The 17,862-nt window shown below is 48.1% G+C and overlaps 1 protein-coding gene across 2 annotated transcripts in view; it reads left to right on the plus strand.

Moving 5' to 3' along the window:
• The first annotated feature begins 5,502 nt into the window (after positions 1-5,502).
• The window catches only part of Map6 (microtubule associated protein 6), a 62,824-nt gene continuing 50,464 nt past the window's right edge, over positions 5,503-17,862 (plus strand). Inside the window, exon 1 of one of the 2 annotated variants that reach the window (XM_075953068.1) lies at positions 5,503-7,526. In XM_075953068.1, coding sequence (XP_075809183.1) covers positions 6,097-7,526 — 1,430 coding nt within the window. In that variant the 5' untranslated portion in view covers positions 5,503-6,096. The remainder of the gene's footprint in view (positions 7,527-17,862) is intronic. The other variant, XM_075953069.1, reaches the window with a different exon arrangement.

A 17,862-nucleotide genomic window follows, 5' to 3' on the forward strand; every position in this document is an offset into this window, starting at 1 on the left:
CAATAGAACCGAAGTATTATTTATATGCAGAATCTCATGAGCATAAAAAAATTGCTGCATGCTGGAGGAGACATTGTCAGCGAGGGATGGGCATACTGCTCCAAGAACGAACTCTCTCTCTGTCTCTGAGACAGGACCTCACTATGTAGCTGGCCTCGAACTCTTGCCTCTGCTGGGATTAAAGGCATGTGCCACCACCACTCAGCCTCAAAGAACATTCTTAAAGAAACGTGGAAAAATTAAAAGCATTGCTGTCTTCAGTAAGGTTTGTTCTTGGCTATAAGCCGAGGGAAGCTGACCTGTCAAAAATGTGGGGTTTTTCTTTCTCATAAAAAAAAATTCCAAAGCTGAACAAAAAAGAAAATCCTAGAGACTAAAGGCAAGCAAATTCAATGAGGCCAGTGTAGCTCCTCACAGAACCACAGGGAGACCCAGGCTCCGACTGTCTGAACCTCCACAATCTGTTCTTAAGCTTGTCTCCTCGTGCAGACGAACAGGGCTGTGACTCTGTCACAAATGGAGATGTCAGAGGAAGGAAAACAGGAGGGAAATACTTGCATCGGAAAGCCAATATTTTCTCAGAAACCCCTAAGGGTCTTTTGCTTATTCTTCATTAGGAAAACCCATGTTGCCTGACTACTTTGGCTGTAAGAAAGTCTAGAAGGGAAAGAACACGGTTTTCCTGAACTGAAATAACCCAGGGGCAAGGCCTCTAGGCAAGGAAGGAATTCTGCTATATGAATTCACAACACAGACAAAAGAGAGAGGATTCTGAAACAAGCAACTTCAAGAGATGGAAAGATGGCTCAGAGCTAAGAGCACTTAGAGTCTTTGCAGAGGACCCTAGTAGCTATCAGCACCATGTTAGGCAGCTCACAAGCCTAACTCTAGCTTCAGGAGATCTGACACCCTCTTCTGGCTTCTATGTTCTGGCACCTGCATTCATGTGCAGAGATACACACACACACACACACACACACACACATCTTTTTTTATGCCTTTAATCTCATCACTTGGGAGGCAGAGGCAGGCGGATCTCTGTCAGTGCGAGGCCAGCCTGGTCTACAAGAGCTAGTTCCAGGACAGGCTCCAAAGCTGATGGAGGAAGGTCATTGGCTAATAAAGGAACTGCCTTGGCCCATTTTATTGGTTAGGACATAGGTAGGTGGAGTAAACAGAACAGAATGCCAGGAGGAAGAGGAAGTGAGCTCAGATTCCACAGCTCTCCTCTCCGGAGCAGACGCCTCAGAGAAACGCCATGCCCCAGCTCCGACCCAGGATGGACTTAGGCTAGAATCTTTCCGGTAAGACCGGTGCTCACAGATTATTAGAGATGGGTTGATCGGGATATCAGAATTAACCAGTAAGGGCTAGAGCTAAAGGGTCAAGCAGTGATTAAATGAATACAGTTTGTGTGTTGTTATTTCGGGCATAAGCTAGTCGAGCAGGCGGCTGGGGTGTTGGTGACGCAGCCCCGCTGCCGCCCATATTACTACACAAAGCTACAGAGAAACCCTCAAAAAACTAAAACTAAAATTAAATAAAATAAACCCACAAGAAAAATATTCACGAATAGTGTTATAAGTAAATGTGGAAGTTATAACGGAGTCAGAAAAATCACCATTGGACAAACACTGTGGTAAGTGTGCTAGGGAAAACACATCATTCGTTATTAACAGATGAGAATATCATGAGTGACAGAAGAGTCACGGTCTTGCTTAGTGTAATATTTGGACATGATAAAGAACGACAGAATGCTTAGAAATCTGAGAAAATATGTCTTCAAAATGTTCTCATGTGGTCTCTCTCATTCAGTTAAAAGAGGACATGTTTACTGTGTATCTTAGCCTGTTTGGGGTTCTATCAGAACACCATAGACCCGGAGCAGAAACAACATGTGTTCCCAGCTCCAGGGCCTGGGAAACACAAGATCAAAGCGTTGATAGAAGTGGTGTCTGGTGAGGGCCCATTTCCTGCTTTACAGATGTTGCAAACATGGAACTCCAGCCTCCTCCTCTTCTTATTAGGGCATTTATCTGGGGGGGGGGTATCTGTCCTCATGACCTCATCTGTATTCCCCCAATGATAGTCCCTTGGTGTTAGGGCTTTAGCAGCATATGTGTTTGGTGGACACATACGTTCAGTCTATGAAAACCTATAGCAGCAACCAGTGAAGAAGAGTGTGTGTGTGTATGTGTGTGTGTGTTTATGTACATGTGTGTATGAGTCTGTGGTTTCTAGCTTCTAATATATAACCTAATATTCTAATATTCATTTATTCTATGATTCTGGAATGATGTCATTTTATTGCTTTGAGATTCTAGGACTCCAAATAAATGGTTTTTTATCCTAAAATGCTACCATTCTTTTATTCGGATTTCAGAATTCAAAGATGCCCTTATCCTGCTTTCTTTTATTCCTATGTCTGATCTCCCGGCAGCCTCCTCAGAAGTCCTATGAGTCCTCCAAGGCCTACATTGCTCCATCACTGAAGGCTTGTGACTGCACCCCATGGTCCCCTGGTTGGTAGTGGAAGAAGGAAAAAGCCCAGCATTTCACGATAAAGCGTGAAGCCGGGTAGGCACCTTTGATGTAGCAGGGAAGGTCTACCCTCCAGGATATTGTAAGAACTGATTATTGGGTGTCAAATATGATCATGCTCTTGAGTTGACGTATGCTCTTTCCCTTTAATCTGTTGTGGGCAGAATTATATCTACACATTTCTTCTATGAAACCAGTGCTCAGTTCTAGAATGAACACTACCAATTATTAGACTTTTACATGTATTTATTTATTTTGAGTGTGCATGTGTGTGCATGAATGTGCCATAGCATGTGTGTGGAGTTGGAGCACAACCTCTAGAACAGATCCATCACCAGATAAGCTGTACCTGGGCAAACTGGAGTAAGAGAAAAATGCTCAATATAGTATGTTGCAGAGACTTGCAAATTAAAGCAACAATGAAACCAAAATACAGACAGCTGGAATACCAGCAAGGAGTGGGGAGACAGGAGCTCTCATTTGTTAATACTGAGACCTCAACACTGATACAACCACAGTGAAAGACAGTTTTCTTTGTTACAAAACTATCCATCCTTGAACTGTGTGCTCACAATCCCACTCCTTGATAATCACCCAAAGGTGTTCAAAGCTTTTGTCAATAGAAAAACATACACTCTGTTTTAGCAGCTTTTTAAAAAAATAATTCTACAAACATTGAAGCAATCAGCATGTCATTCATTAGGTGAATGGATCAATAAACTATGATATATATGTCCATATAAAGAAATATTACTTAGTCCAGAAAAAAAATGAGATACCAAGCCATGGAAATATAGGAAGGGGTCTTAGGGCTTATTACTGGGTCTGTCTCCTTCTTAAGGGCTAATCCAGTGGGACAGGTTAGGGGCCTGACGAGGGGACCACTAGTGAGAAGGCATGTTCACCTTACCACAATGTGCTCCTTCCTCCCGGAATTCTGACCTCCTAGTGCAGTTCCCTTGCTGTGCAAGCGTGAGGACATGACTTCAAATCCTGTGCAGCGAAGTAAAATCAGGATGTGGACTGGTGAGCACCTGACCGCGCCCCCCCCCTCCCCGCGCACTGTGAGGGGCGGAGCCAGGAGAACTGCAGGGGTTTGCTGGTCGATCAGCCTAGCTCCAGTTCGGTGAGAAGCCTTGCCTCAAGAGAAAAAGGTAGAGGTTGACAGAGCAGGACAGTCAATGTCCTCTCCTGGACGTGTACGTACGTATCACATACATACACAAATTAACTTAATTAAAAGTAAAGAAACAAGCCAGGCGATGGTGGCACACGCCTTTAATCCCAGTATTCAGGAGGCAGAGGCAGGCGGATTTTTTGGTTTGAGGCCAAACCAAATAAATAAATAAAATATAAAGTAAAGAAATCGCAGGAATTTTTAGATTTTTTATTTTTGAGACAGGGTTTTTCTGTTGTTTTGGAGGTCTTGTAGACCAGGCTGGCCTCGAACTCACAGAGATCTGCTTGCCTCCGCCTCCCGAGTGATGGGATTTAAGACGTGCGCCACCACTAACCCGGCTAGAAAATGATTTTTTTTTTTAAATGAGGAAGCAAAGGCAAAGGGTCTCCTGGAGCAGGCTTCAGAGTCACTTATCTGTGAGACTCTGCCTGCGGGACTCCTGGACGGGCCTTTTGAATATTAACAGTGGCCGCTGAAAGAGCCGCTGTCATATGCCAGGGGCTGCTGCTAATTATCTCCAGTGAACGGTATCATTTTAGTTTTCACAATAACTTCGCAAGTTCAGAGTAGATACCCCCGTTCTGAGACAACATTAGGGTCAAAAGATTCCAGGATTTGTTTCTGGCCTTGCAGCCAGAAGTCCCGAAACCAGGATGCGAACCCCTGAATAGCTGATTGGACTGCTCACAGGCTTCTGCTAGGAGCACTAGCTCCTCTCATGAAACCTGAGGCACCTATTACCTCCTCCCTTCCTCTCCAGGTGGCTGCAGCCAGAGACAACCCAAGCCACAAAGAGAATATCAGAGCCAAACTAGATCCGTTAGACCCCCATGTCTGATCCACTCCAAAATACAAAGTAAGGCAGGAACACAACAGAGAATCCCTTTAGGGAAGGTCTTGCTCTTTCCTGGGGAACTCTCTGCCACCCCACCGCCCCCTTCTTAGGCCCCATTCCAGAATCTTCTTTCCTCATCCTCTGCCCCCCGTGTAGTCTCTGGGCTGAAGAAGAATGAGTCTTTCTCTGAGAGGGTAGAGAGCACAGTTTCCTGAGGATTGTGCAGCCAGGACACAACTAGGCCTGCATCTCCCAATCTCATACACCTGGGGAAGCCCTGCATATAGACGGGGGTGGTGTAGGTCAGGAGCCAGCAGCACTGAGTGTAAGTACTGCCTGCTGACTGGCCACTAACAGCAGCTTCCTTTTTAAAAAGTATCTGCTCAGGGCCTGCAGAGATAGCTGTGTGATTAAAAAACTGTAATGCTCCAGAGGACCCAAGCTGGATCCCAGCACCCATACAGGCTGGGATGGAAGTTCGTAAGAGTAACTCTAACCGGACTCCCCTGGCCCTCTGACCTCAACAGGCTCCCATACCCACAGACACAAGCACAAAATTAAAAGTAAAATAAAAAAATTTAAAACAAACAAAAGCATCTATTCTGAGACAGACATTTCATTGGGAGAGGGGTTCTTATACGTTTTAATGTAATGTTCTCACTCTTTCAGTGGTCGGGCCTATTTTTACCAAAGAGGAGACTCGGATCCAGGATGAGAAGCCAGCAACCCAAGGACAGCAAGTCCTTAGGAGCTTGGGACTTGAACCTACCAAGGACCCAGTTCTGTCGTTGCCTAGGAACAGAGGAGGGAGGAGCTGCTGGAGAGAAGGGGGGAGGGGACAGGGAGAGGGCAACCTCTCAGCAGCGCGCGCTGACGACAGCAGGTGATTTTTTTCTGCAGCGCGCATACTCTCAGCATCTTTTCTTGATCACCCTCCACCCCTTGCAGAAAAGGGTGGGGCCGCCTCTCTGCAGCAGAGACGGCGGCGGCGGCTGCGGCATCACCAGGGGTATTGAGACGGCAGAGGCAGCTGGGCTCTCGGCTCTGTCTGGGTTGGAGGTGACCGCTGCCTAGCCCTACTAGGCGGCCCACTTGAACCAGACATAAAGGAGACATGAGCCTGTTTGCGGATTCTGCCCAGTCCTCTCTCTGCGCCATGGCTTAAGCCCACAGCCTCCCTGCCAAGCATCTCCTCACTCGGCCGGGGTCTCCACGACACCGTAGCCGCAGGGAGGGCGCGCCCAGACGCTCTAGGCCTGGATTCTGGAACGCCGAGCCTCGCTCACATCTGTCGCCGGCTACAGCAGGTTCTCTGCCGAAGGCGTTTGCAGCCGGTAATCGAGGGACTTTGCGGACTTTATTTCAGCAGTGCCTCGTCCCTGGGTGCTCTTTGAGGGAGGAGGAAGAGGCAAACGGCTGCTAAGGGGAGGAAGCAGTGGGAACCACATTGGAGGGTCTGGGTTGGGGTTAAAGGGAGACTGGAGGTTTGATTTAGGACGACTAAAAGAGAGAGACGACCGGTTTTGCACCTAGCATCATCATGGCGTGGCCGTGCATCACAAGGGCCTGCTGCATTGCCCGCTTCTGGAACCAGCTGGACAAGGCGGACATTGCAGTGCCGTTGGTTTTCACCAAGTACTCGGAGGCCACCGAGCATCCAGGAGCCCCGCCGCAGCCGCTAGCGCCGCTGCAGTCAGCGATAGCGCCCCCCTCGCGCGCTGTCGCCATAGAGACGCAGCCGGCCCAGGGCGAGTCGGATGTAGTTGCCCGGGCAACAGGGCCAGCGCCCGGGCCCAGCGGTGACCGCGAGACTGCAACCGCCCACGGCCGGAGCGGGCTGGGTCTGGGCGCGGCCTCTGGCTCCACTTCCGGCTCAGGCCCCGCGGATTCGGTGATGCGACAAGACTACCGCGCTTGGAAGGTGCAGCGGCCAGAACCCAGCTGCCGGCCGCGCAGCGAGTACCAGCCCTCCGACGCGCCCTTCGAGCGCGAGACCCAGTACCAGAAGGACTTTCGCGCCTGGCCACTGCCCCGCCGCGGGGACCACCCCTGGATCCCCAAGCCGGTGCAGATCCCTTCGACAACGCAACCTTCCCAGTCTATTCTTGGGGTACCCAAGCGTCGGCCGCAGAGTCAAGAGCGCGGGGCCATGCAGACCTCTGCCGAAGCCCGGGACCCGGAAGGCGCTGGAGGAGCCGGGGTGCCGGCGGCGGGAAAAGCGTCCGGTATAGACCAGCGCGACACACGCAGAAAGGCTGGGCCCTCGTGGATGGTGACTCGCAACGAAGGGCATGAGGAGTCGCCTCTGCCCCCGGCCCAGTCCCTGACCCAGGAGGGCGGCCCTGCAGCTGGAAAGGCCTCTGGTGCAGACCCCCGCGATACACGCAGGAGGGCCGGGCCCTCGTGGATGGTGACTCGCACCGAAGGGCATGAGGAGTCACCTCTGCCCCCGGCCCAGTCCCTGACCCAGGAGGGCGGCCCTGCAGCTGGAAAGGCCTCTGGTGCAGACCCCCGCGATACACGCAGGAAGGCGGGACCGGCTTGGATGGTGACTCGCACCGAAGGGCACGATGAGTCGCCTCTGCCCCCGGCCCAGTCCCTGACCCAGGAGGGCGGCCCTGCAGCTGGAAAGGCCTCTGGTGCAGACCCCCGTGACACACGCAGGAGGGCCGGGCCCGCGTGGATGGTGACTCGCACCGAAGGGCACGATGAGTCGCCTCTGCCCCCAGCCCAGTCCCTGACCCAGGAGGGCGGCCCTGCAGCTGGAAAGGCCTCTGGTGCAGACGAGCGCGACACCAGGAGGAAGGCGGGACCGGCCTGGATGGTGCGTCGCTCTGAGGGGCACGAGCAGACACCCGCTGCCCATGCCCAAGCCTCAGGGCCCGAAGGTGGCAAAGGGCGCGCCGTGGCAGATGCCCTGAATAGGCAAATCCGGGAGGAGGTGACGAGTACAGTGAGCAGCTCCTACAGGTGAGACAGGGGCAGCAGGTGATGCTGGTCACCCTCATCCCCCTCGCTAGGACTACCCAGGGTTCACTTCCCCCACTGAAAGCCTTGCATTCAGACCACGCCCTCTCCCTAGCCACGACATTCCAGAACGCTCACTACTCAGACTTCCCTGCCCCACCCTGTAGGCTGGTCCTTAACATTTTCCACCCTGGTCTTCCCAGCTCGTTTTTTTTTTTTTTTTTTTGTGCCACCCCTAGACCACACTGCCCTCCCTGCTGCCTAGTTCAGCACCCCATCTGCCCCACAGAGACCTTGTCAGTTTCCTCCCAGCTGAAGTGCGCTTTCCTCCTGGCCCACCCAATTCACCTGCTACCTCAGCCTGGATCCTGCCCCCCCCAACCCCCCCCCCACGCGCCCCAGTTGGCTTTCCAGTTCTTCCCAAGCAATCCTTTCTCCTTCCTAGTCCATTTTTTTCTCTTGGCCTCTTATTCGCTCCCTCTCCCGGTCCCTGGCTGACACTCAAGCACCACACCCTTTTGGAGATTTCCCCACACGATCCTTACAAATGACTCTCCTCAACCACTGGTGCTTTGAAGGCATTTTTCTCTGGCGTCTTTAGTAGCTTTGACACGTGGGGGCAGCTTCTTAACCTTCCTGGACCTCAAGATCTTATCTGTAAGATGTAATCAATAATAGTTATCTCAGGACCGTCCACACTAGGACCTTTTCTGTACAGTTTTGAGTGTTGACTATATGCCAAATATTGTGCTGGCCGTTGGGAGGATGGAAAGAGGTGACTCATGAGGACCGGCCATGCCTGGGACACAGTGGTGGTTTTTTGTTTCCATTGTAATCTCATACACGATGCCTTCTTACTCTGGTTTCTGATCCCTAGAACTCCAGCCCTCTTCCCTGTAGAGGCAGCTTTTTCCCTGTGTTTAGTAGATGCGTTTCTTGTCCTCTCTGGCACATACATACACATTCCTTGTAAATGAATGAGTTCAAGAATGGAAATGTTCCCGTTTTACACACACACACACACACACACACACACACACACACACACACACATTTCTAGAATTCTGTGCTGCAGACTCAGCCTTCCAACCTACCTTCTCACCCTTTATCCATCCATTGAATGTTTAGCTTTCAATCCTTCCTTTGTGTTTCAACCAACATCACTTAGCTGGTAGATCCTGGTTGACTTGAACGTCTAACGCCAAACTTGGGGTTCTGGGGAAGCAGGTGTGCGTGGCGAGTGAATGAGTTAGTGGCGTCCAGACATAGCTCTTCATGGGGCCCTTCATCAGCCACATTCAGTTAGGTGCCTTTCCCCTGCAGGTGTGGGGGAGGGCTGTTGAGATAGTGTCTTCCACCAACACTGTATGTGGCCTCAGGTCAGAACGATAGTCTTCCTCAGCCAATGTGGCAAGCACCTCTTCACACATCAGAAGACCGGGAGGTGTAGAAACTCTCTTGTTAAGGCAAAAATCAGACCCCTGCCTCAGAATTCCATGTCTTCGTGAGTTCTGTTCCCCCGCCCCCTAGCTCTCTGGGTTAACTGGTATCACAGCCATACTGGTCTCCCAGAAGGGGTACATCACTTCCTTCTAAAGCTCTGGTTCAAGCAAGGGAGAAGCTCCTTTTTCTTGGACAGCCACAGGGAAGTGGGGTTTTCACAATAATGTTTATACTAGAAATGGATGATCAAAGGAGAGAAGGGAACAAACAAGCCGGGGCATTAAAGAAACTCACAAAGAAAGACATGCCTTTTTGGTTCTGCCATGGTTTTCTCGCTCACAAGTCCTGGTTCATTACCTGAGAAGCCTGTGGGTAGCCTGACATCGGATTCCAGCCCCTTTCATCTTCCTGTTTCCATTCTGCCCTGCCTGGCGGATGGAACCTTACCCACCACCCACGAGGATCTTCCTCCTTCTGACCTTCGTAGAGATCATGCCAACTCAAGGTTCCCACACTGCCTCGGGTGATCCCGTTCAGCTCAGGTTGAACTGGCTGGAGTTGTTCTGTTTGTGGACGCTGGGTCAGACAGTCGAAAGTGAGCTCCCGATGTTGGTGCACCTTTGTTCCGTAGAGCAGTCTTCCCCACAGCAGAACCTCACCTGTAGTAGGCATGCCCTCCTCCATGTTTCCAATTACACAAATACTGGATGGTCAGACAGAGTAGCGGACACTGTTGACGCCGGTGAGAATGACGGCTTTTACCAGCTACCGGAAGTCTAGCGGAATCACTCTTTCTGTAAAATATATACATACATATGACTCTGTAAAATACATACATCTGACTTTGTGGCCATTGATGCCCTTTTGCTGTATTTTGAAACGTGAAGAAAACGAGTCTTGCTAAAAGACATTTCTTTAATGAACAATTTGAATTTATTACAAATTAGTTGTGGAATTTACTTTGTGGCTGTTGTTGTTGTTCCAGAAGAAATATTAATCAATTCTAGAGGAATGGACTTTGGGTGAAAGTAGCTATGAAGAAGTAATACATTCTATAAATTAACACATTTATGCTGTAGAGAAAAAAATGTTTGGGATGTATGGGCCTATTTGGAACGTTGATTTTTTTTTTTTACCTTGCCTATTGTCTGACACTCTTTCTCGCTATGATTCTGGATAGTTCCTTAATTTAAGTGTGTTCCACGTCTACTGTAGAGGGGCCTAATGTCACCGTAGAAACCGAATTAAGCTCCACGTCAATGATAATTTGATTTCTAAAACCTTTTCTTCTGCCGCTCCCAATAAATCACGGTGTGTTTACGCCATGGCAGCTGGTTCCTCTCCTGGGCTTTACAAGTGACATCCATCACTTGACAGCAAAGCTAGCAGTTTGCTTAGTAAAGAGAAAAGGACGTAGGATCCATCATCTTCTCCTTTGGTCTGTAATGGACATTTGATGTGCAGAATCGTATATATGCTAAGTAACAGTCAGTGAGTAACATCTGCTACCCTGGATAGTTCTCTGGTTTTGAGATGTTGTTCTTCCTGTTTGGCAGCCCAGCCGAGTCATAACCCATCACACCAGCCCGGGATTTTCACACTCAAGTGGTGTCTGAGGTATCTTCGTCATTATTCATAATCGTGCGGTTGATAAAATTTTAACATATGCCTTTTACATAGATGAAACTTTAAAACTGAGAACCGTGTCGTAAAGGCGGATTTTTATTGGGACGCCGTTTGTGACATTCGACCCAGCATCCTCAATTAGGAAATAAGTCAGTCATAAGCAGGGGATTAAGATCCCTCTCCTAGTCAGCCCCATTGCCCTGGCTGTCAGCTAATAGGAATGGATGGGGTAGCAGGTGCTCCCTGTAGAAATGCTAATGACAAACCCTTCCTAGATGAAATCGGCGGAGACTCTGGGAGGTGGAAATAATAAAACAAAGGCAAAACACTTGAAAAATGAGCGCAATAACAGGAACTCAGAAAGAAAAAGAGCCTTCGGTGCCTGCCTTCCAGCCCCGCATGAGGGTTGGAGAAGGCCCATCTGACTTGGCTTTCTCCCTATGCACCAACTACACACGTCCCTAATTTTCTACTTCCCAAGTCATAGCAATGCCTCATGACAGCCTGAGATATTGACTCTTCAGCACCTTCCGCAGTCCTGCCTTTTAGAAGAATCCTTCCTTTTGACTCAGAATGTACTATGTAAACTCTTCTGTCTTTGCTTACTTGAATGTGCTTGCCCCCATCCCCCAGCCTGTGAGGACTCAAAGAGAAGGGCTTTGCTTTGTCGTGTTTGTGAGCATCACGGTCTAATCTGTGCCTGGATTTGCTGATCGTACGGGATTTGGGGTGCTTAGGGAAATGTTTATGCACCTACATTTTGATAAATTCTTTGCAGTTTCACATGGTTGAACTTAGAGCATGAGATGACCTCCAAGCCCTGCTATACATCAACCAGGGTGCAGGGTGCGGGGTACCAATGAGCATGCTTTAATCCTACATAAGGAAGGAGATTGTGTCTCCTTTAACTGGAATAAAGCCTGAATCATGCCAAGTTACACTAGAAGGCAATGTCACCCGGGAAAGGCCAGCGGGACACACAGGCCTCTCTGCCCAAGCCTTCGCCTGGGGCAAGCACCTCAACCTTGCTGCACAGATGCTGATGCATGGCCTGGAGAGAGGCTCAATTAGTAAAGTGATCACTGGGCAAGCAGAGAGCCTGAGTCCAGATCCTCAGAACCCACATAAAGTGTCAGATGGGGCAGCATGTCTCTGCAACCCCAGCCCTGGAGCAAACAGCTACAGATGCCCAGAGCGTAACAGCCAGCCAGCCTAGCTGGATTCATGAGTTCTAGGCTCAGGGAGGGACCTGTGTCAAAAATAAGGCTGAGCAAGACCAAGGAAAACACGTGATATCAACCCCTGGCCTCCACATGCACACACATGGGAACACATACATTTTTTTTTAATGCTGATGTATATGTGTCCCACTCAGAAACTCTGATGCAGTTCATGCAGGGTATGGCCTTGCATTTGAACATCCAGCCCATAACATAACAGCCTCTTCCTAAGTCGGGGCTCTCAGACTTCAGGCTGTGGAAGAACTGCCTAGAGAATTTCCCAAGCCCCAGATTCCTGGGCCATGTCCTCAGACATTCTACCGGGCAAGTTTAAACTGGAGCCCCCAGATCTATTCCTGTTGCTAAGTTAGACTTAAGGCTTTCTTTGGCAAAACACTACTGTTTTTAAGGGGATGGGTTGCCCTTATGCAAGCATGTTTTTTTTATTTATTTTTTTTATTTTCGAGACAGGGTTTCTCCGTAGCTTTTGGTTCCTGTCCTGGAACTAGCTCTTGTAGACCAGGCTGGCCTCAAACTCACAGAGATCCGCCTGCCTCTGCCTCCCAAGTGCTGGGATTAAAGGCGTGCGCCACCACCGCCCCACGTAAGCCACCACTGCCCGGCGTAAGCATGTTTTTTTTATTCAAGTCTGTTGCATCTTTGCCTACATAATTTTTCTCCATAAGATCTTATATAGATACGTAATCTTACATGTAGTTTTTAAAAGTTTTATATTATCCTTTTACAGTTTAGTCTGTAGTAACCTCATTGGATTTTTTTATTTTTTAAAATTGTTTTTATTAAGTTATATATTTTTCTCTGCTCCCTTCCCTTCCTTTCCCCCTCCCCTTCTACCGTCTCCCATAGTCCCCATGCTCCCAATTTACTCAGATCTTGTCTTTTTTTGCTTCCCTTGTAGATTAGATCCATGTATGTCTCTCTTAGGGTCCTCTTTGTTGTCTAGGTTCTCTGGGATTGTAAATTATAGGCTTTTTTTTCTTTATGTCTGTCTAAAAACCACTTCTGAGTGAGTACATATTATATTTGTCTTTCTGGTTCTGAGTTACCTCACTCAATATAATGTTTTCTAGATCCATCTATTGCCTGCAAATTTCAAGATGTCATTTTTTCTGCTGTGTAGTACTCCATTGTGTAAATGTACCACATTTTCCTTATCTATCCTTTAGTCAAGGGGCATTTAGGTTGTTTCCAGGTTCTGTCTATGACAACGCTGCTATGAACATAGTTGAGCATGTGTCCTTGTAGCACCTCATTGGATTTTTTTATTCATTTGTAGAACGACTTAGGAATCAAATCCCCTAGGACTGGAGATTGGTGTAGCTGGAGAGATGGTTTAGCAGAGCAATTGCTGCTCTTGCAATGGATCTGAATCCCCAGCACCCATATTTGGCAACTCCTAAGTACCTGTAATCCAGCTCCAGGTGATCTGACATGCATATGTTCGGAGACATGCACACATGTATGCATTAATAAAAATAAAACAAACCTTTAAAAAAAAGCTTTCCCCTTCCCCTCACATGTGTGTCCCATACTCTTCATAAGACTTGCCTTCCCCTTAATAGACGATGTCTCTCCTCTAGCATGGAAGCGTCCCATATACTTGGGTGTCATTTCTGGACCCCTTGTTCTGTTCCATCAGCCTGAGCTAATGCCACACTCTCATTTGCTCTTATTTTTCTCTACCCTTTATTTATTGTTCCTTTTGTGAGGAGCACAGTAGCTACATTTGCTAACGTATCATTGGTCGGACACATTTATTTCTCTAAGTTCATCTTGTGTTCCATAACCTTATCACATGGTGATTAGTTTGTCTTCTAGGGGATGATTATATATTTCTAGCAAGTGGTAATCTGTTGTCATGCTTCCAACATGTCCGTGTCTTGTTTGTGTTGTGTTTTGTATTCGTTAGAATGTCTGGTGTTGTTTTGAGTGGCCTGGGATAATAGCTGTCTGTCCGGGGACACAGGACTGCTTCTGAAATTTTATCGTAGAAGATGAAGTCTGCTCTGTTTTTCAGAGACCAGGTTAGGACACTTCTCCTTCACCTACTCAAGTGGGTGTTCGTTTGATCCTGTTGATATCAACTGACATCTGCTTTTACTTTTTAATGTTAATAGATTTCTTCCTGATACTAAGGCTTATTTATTGTCCTGGGATAAACCCTGCTTAGATAAAAGAAATGATTTTATTATGCTGAGCGTGACTTGCTGTTTTTAAATTAAAATATACTAGCATGTGTATTTGTATGTGAAATTGGTCTGACATTTTCAATTTTTTCTGTACTGGATTCATGTAGTATTGGGGTGAGGTTATAAGATTAGCTGAATAGACTCTCCTCTTTTAAGTTGTTTGGAATAAGTTGTGTAAGAGGGTGTTTCTTCAGTATTGGATCAGCTTTGGACATGCTTTTTTTGTGAATATATATTACTACAGTTTAGATATCTTCAATGCAAGCTTTTTCTTATTTCTTCTTGAGCCAGTTCCAGAAGTTCATATTGATATTTTCTGGTTTCTGATTTTGAATTTTATTGACATAAACTTGATAATCGCATTCTTTTAAATTTTTAAATATCTCTATTTACCTGTAGCTTTATCTTTTTCATACCTAATATTAATTTGTGCCTTCTCTCCTTTTTCAAAGTTAGTCTTTGTTTGTTTGGTTGGTTTTTGAGACTGGGTTTCTCTATGTAAGATTCCTGGCTGTCTTGGAACTCGCTCTTGTAGACCAGGCTGGCTTCAAACTTACAGAGATCCTCCTGCCTCTGCCTCCCAAGTGCTGGGATTAAAGGCGTGCGCCAACACCACCCAGCCAAGGCTAATCTTATTGAGATTAATTTTGCTTCTTTGTCTTCCCAAAGAATGAAATTTGGTTCTGTTGAAGAACACCCAGCAGAAATAGAACTGTCACTTCCGTGATGGGCCTTGACCTGTCAGAGGTTTTCGGACCACTGAAAGTACAGACTTTGTGTATGTTGGTTTTTCCCTCCATTTGCGTTCCTCTTCCCAGGCCTCATTAGCGAGTTTGTTTTTAAGTCACCAAATGCTTGTGTCTACCGTGTCAGGGCCTGAACTAAGTCCTGGGATGATGAAGCGGCCCTGGCTCGCAGGCACTTGTGTTTAGTAGACAGAAACGTACGTGCTGTGCAATTCCTGTGCTGGTCGGGTAGGGCAGAGTGTGAGTTGTGTGCCAAGTGGGGAATGCTCGAGGAGGGACCAAGACAGGCTCAGGCCAGCTCCTTTATCCTATAAATGAAGGGAATCTGGTGGGAATTTTAGGAAAGGTGACTTTGCCAGAGGTGGGAAGGATGAACTTGAGGTATAAGTCTGAGACCACCAGGGGCAAGGGAAAAAAAAAAGAACTGTCCAGATGAGAGATGATAAGACCTTCAGCAAGGTAGGCACACGTGTTGACGGTACAGGATAAGGTACCAATAGGCAGGCTGTGTCTAGGATGTTCCCTTGATGCCTGCTCCGTATGGCGGGGAAACACCGAGCCACTGAGTGAGCTAACAGAACAGTTTGGACAAGTTGAGTTGGCAATGTCTTCAGAAGGTTTACAAAGAGAGTCTCAGTAGAAAATGAAAACGGAAATACTGCTGGCACAATCACGTTATAGCATTTGTTCCTTTGCCCTATTACTCAACAGCTCCTTCCTTAGATCTCGCCTAACAGAAATGAGCACAGGAGGTGTGTGCAAGAATGCATGTAGCATCCTCGCTGGAGAAACGAGCACAGTGCAAGTGTGTAAGAGCCCGCAGGTGATGGAGAGCATTATAGCAGGGTCGAGTGGGGAGGACAGCACTTCCCTCAAGATGCCCCGCTCTAATAGCTGGAGCCTGTGGGTACATAGGCAAAGGCGACTATGTAGATAGATCTTGAGATGGGGAGAATAGCCTGGATAACCCCAGAGGACTGGGTCTGAGCACAGAAGAGAAACAGGAAGACAGTGTCAGAGAGATGCAGGCTCATGGTCTTGCCGCCTGTTTTTAGGTTTAAAGACTGGAAAGAGTGTGGCAGAAACAGGAAGCATGCCTTGAAGCTGGGGAAAGGGGGAAATGTGGGCTGCCCCGCACAGACCCCAGCAAGACCTGTTAATCGATGACTGAACAGCAGAGCTTCCTCCATAAGTTTGTGTGGGTTCTCTTCCCTCCTCCTTTTCCTCTCTCTCTCCCCGTGTGCACATTAGGCAAGCACTCTACCATTGAGCTACATCATCAGCTCTATTTTTTTCAGACCAGGTCTCAGTAAGTCACCCCAGTTGGCTTTGAACTCACTGAAGAAGGCCTTTGCTTGTGATCTTCCATCCTGCCTCAGCTTCCTAAGGAGCTGGGATTACAGGTCCCTTCCTCCAGGCCCGGCCTTGTGTTCCGACCATTCCATTCTGGCAGTTTGTTGTGGCTGCTATAGGAGACTGATACACAGAGATTTTTCGTCTCAGCGTTGAGACATTTTCAGTGTCCTTTTCATGAAGGGCTGCCTTTTGCTTTTGCAGTGCAGGGTATTTGGCAACACCCCGGCCCTATTCATGGCCTCTACCCACGTCATGCCAGAGGTATTTCCTATCCTTCCCTGCCCTGGTTGTAGCAATAAAAGTATCTCCATAAAACACCCCCGTGGCAGCAAGGATTTATTCCTAACTGAGAGCCGTTGCTGTGTAGCAGTGAAAAAGCCCATGACACCCTGATTTAGGTAGATCACAGGCATAATGGCGAGTGGGAGGAAATAAATACACCTGCATTTACTGCATGCACCTGCATTTACTGCATGCCCCCTTTCATATGACATTCCCACACAAGCAGGAATCTCCGATGGTGGTTGGAGTAGCGATGCTTTCAGCGAGGCTGAGGAACCTCCCGGGGTGTTGGAAAAGTCATGTCTTCTGTATGCGTGAGAATGGCATTGGCCTACATGAGTCAGAGGTTAGGACATGTAGACTTCTAGGGTGTGTGTGTGTGTGTGTGTGTGTGTCTATTAACCAAAAAAAGTATCCAGATGAAGATAAAGTTTGATGCTCAGGAGAAAGAGAAAGAACAGAAAAAGAAAAATTTGGACAACATCAACCTGTTGGTGAGAACCAAGCCCAGAGATGTTAGTCTGGGTGGGGGAGAGGAAGAGAAGAGAAGAGTTGGGGAGGAAGAGCAGTGGAGGAGAGAGAGAGAGAGAAGGGATGAGAGGAGAAGAGAAGAGAAGAGAAGAGAGAAGGACGCTGAGACCAGAGTTCCGCGTGCACCCATCTGCAGGGGTGGGGTGGGGTGGGTCAGTGAGTGACAGGCTGCTGGTTTCCATGCTTGCCTTCCCAACTCAGGAGAGCCAGGCCAGTCGCTGACTGTCCCTGCCTCCTAGCTTCCCCCACACTGGAAGACACATTGAGTAGCTGTAGTAAATAACGGCTCTCATGTCTTCCATACCAACGTGTAATTATTCGCACATGAATGGAAGGCATTCTGCAGGATCAAGCCCAATGTGGGGTGGAAACTGTGCCCAGACCTCAGGCCACAAAACCCTCAAGAGCCAGGGAAAACACTACCTCATTCACTCTGCTGTGCTCTGTGGTCACCGTCCATTTCCTAGCGGTGACTTCACAGCATCGGCCCGCTTGGTGGCATTGCCTACAGTGTATTTTCTCAAGCCTTCTACCAAGGCTTTCTTGCAATTAAATCACAGCAATTAAAAGACAGAGAGAAAACAGTGAGAGGGCAGAGGCAGCACGGTGCTTCCGTCGCATTGCTGAGTGCTTGCTCACTCGGACACTTGCTCTTGTGTCTTTAATTAGGGGCGTGTGCACGTGCATGTGTGCATGTGTGCACGTGTGCTGTGCTGTGCTTGTGCCAAAGGACAACCTTGGATATCACAGGTGAGGCCCAGCTTTGAGACAGGGTCTCTTACTGGCACCTGGAGACTGCTAATCAGGTTGGCATAGCTCGCCAGAAAACTTTTTTTAAAGATTTTATTTATTTATTATATATACAGTGTTCCGCCAGCACGTATCCCTGCAGGCCAGAAGAGGGCACCAGATCTCATCACAGATG

This window comes from Microtus pennsylvanicus, chromosome 18, assembly GCF_037038515.1.
Source record: "Microtus pennsylvanicus isolate mMicPen1 chromosome 18, mMicPen1.hap1, whole genome shotgun sequence".
NCBI lineage: Eukaryota > Metazoa > Chordata > Mammalia > Rodentia > Cricetidae > Microtus > Microtus pennsylvanicus.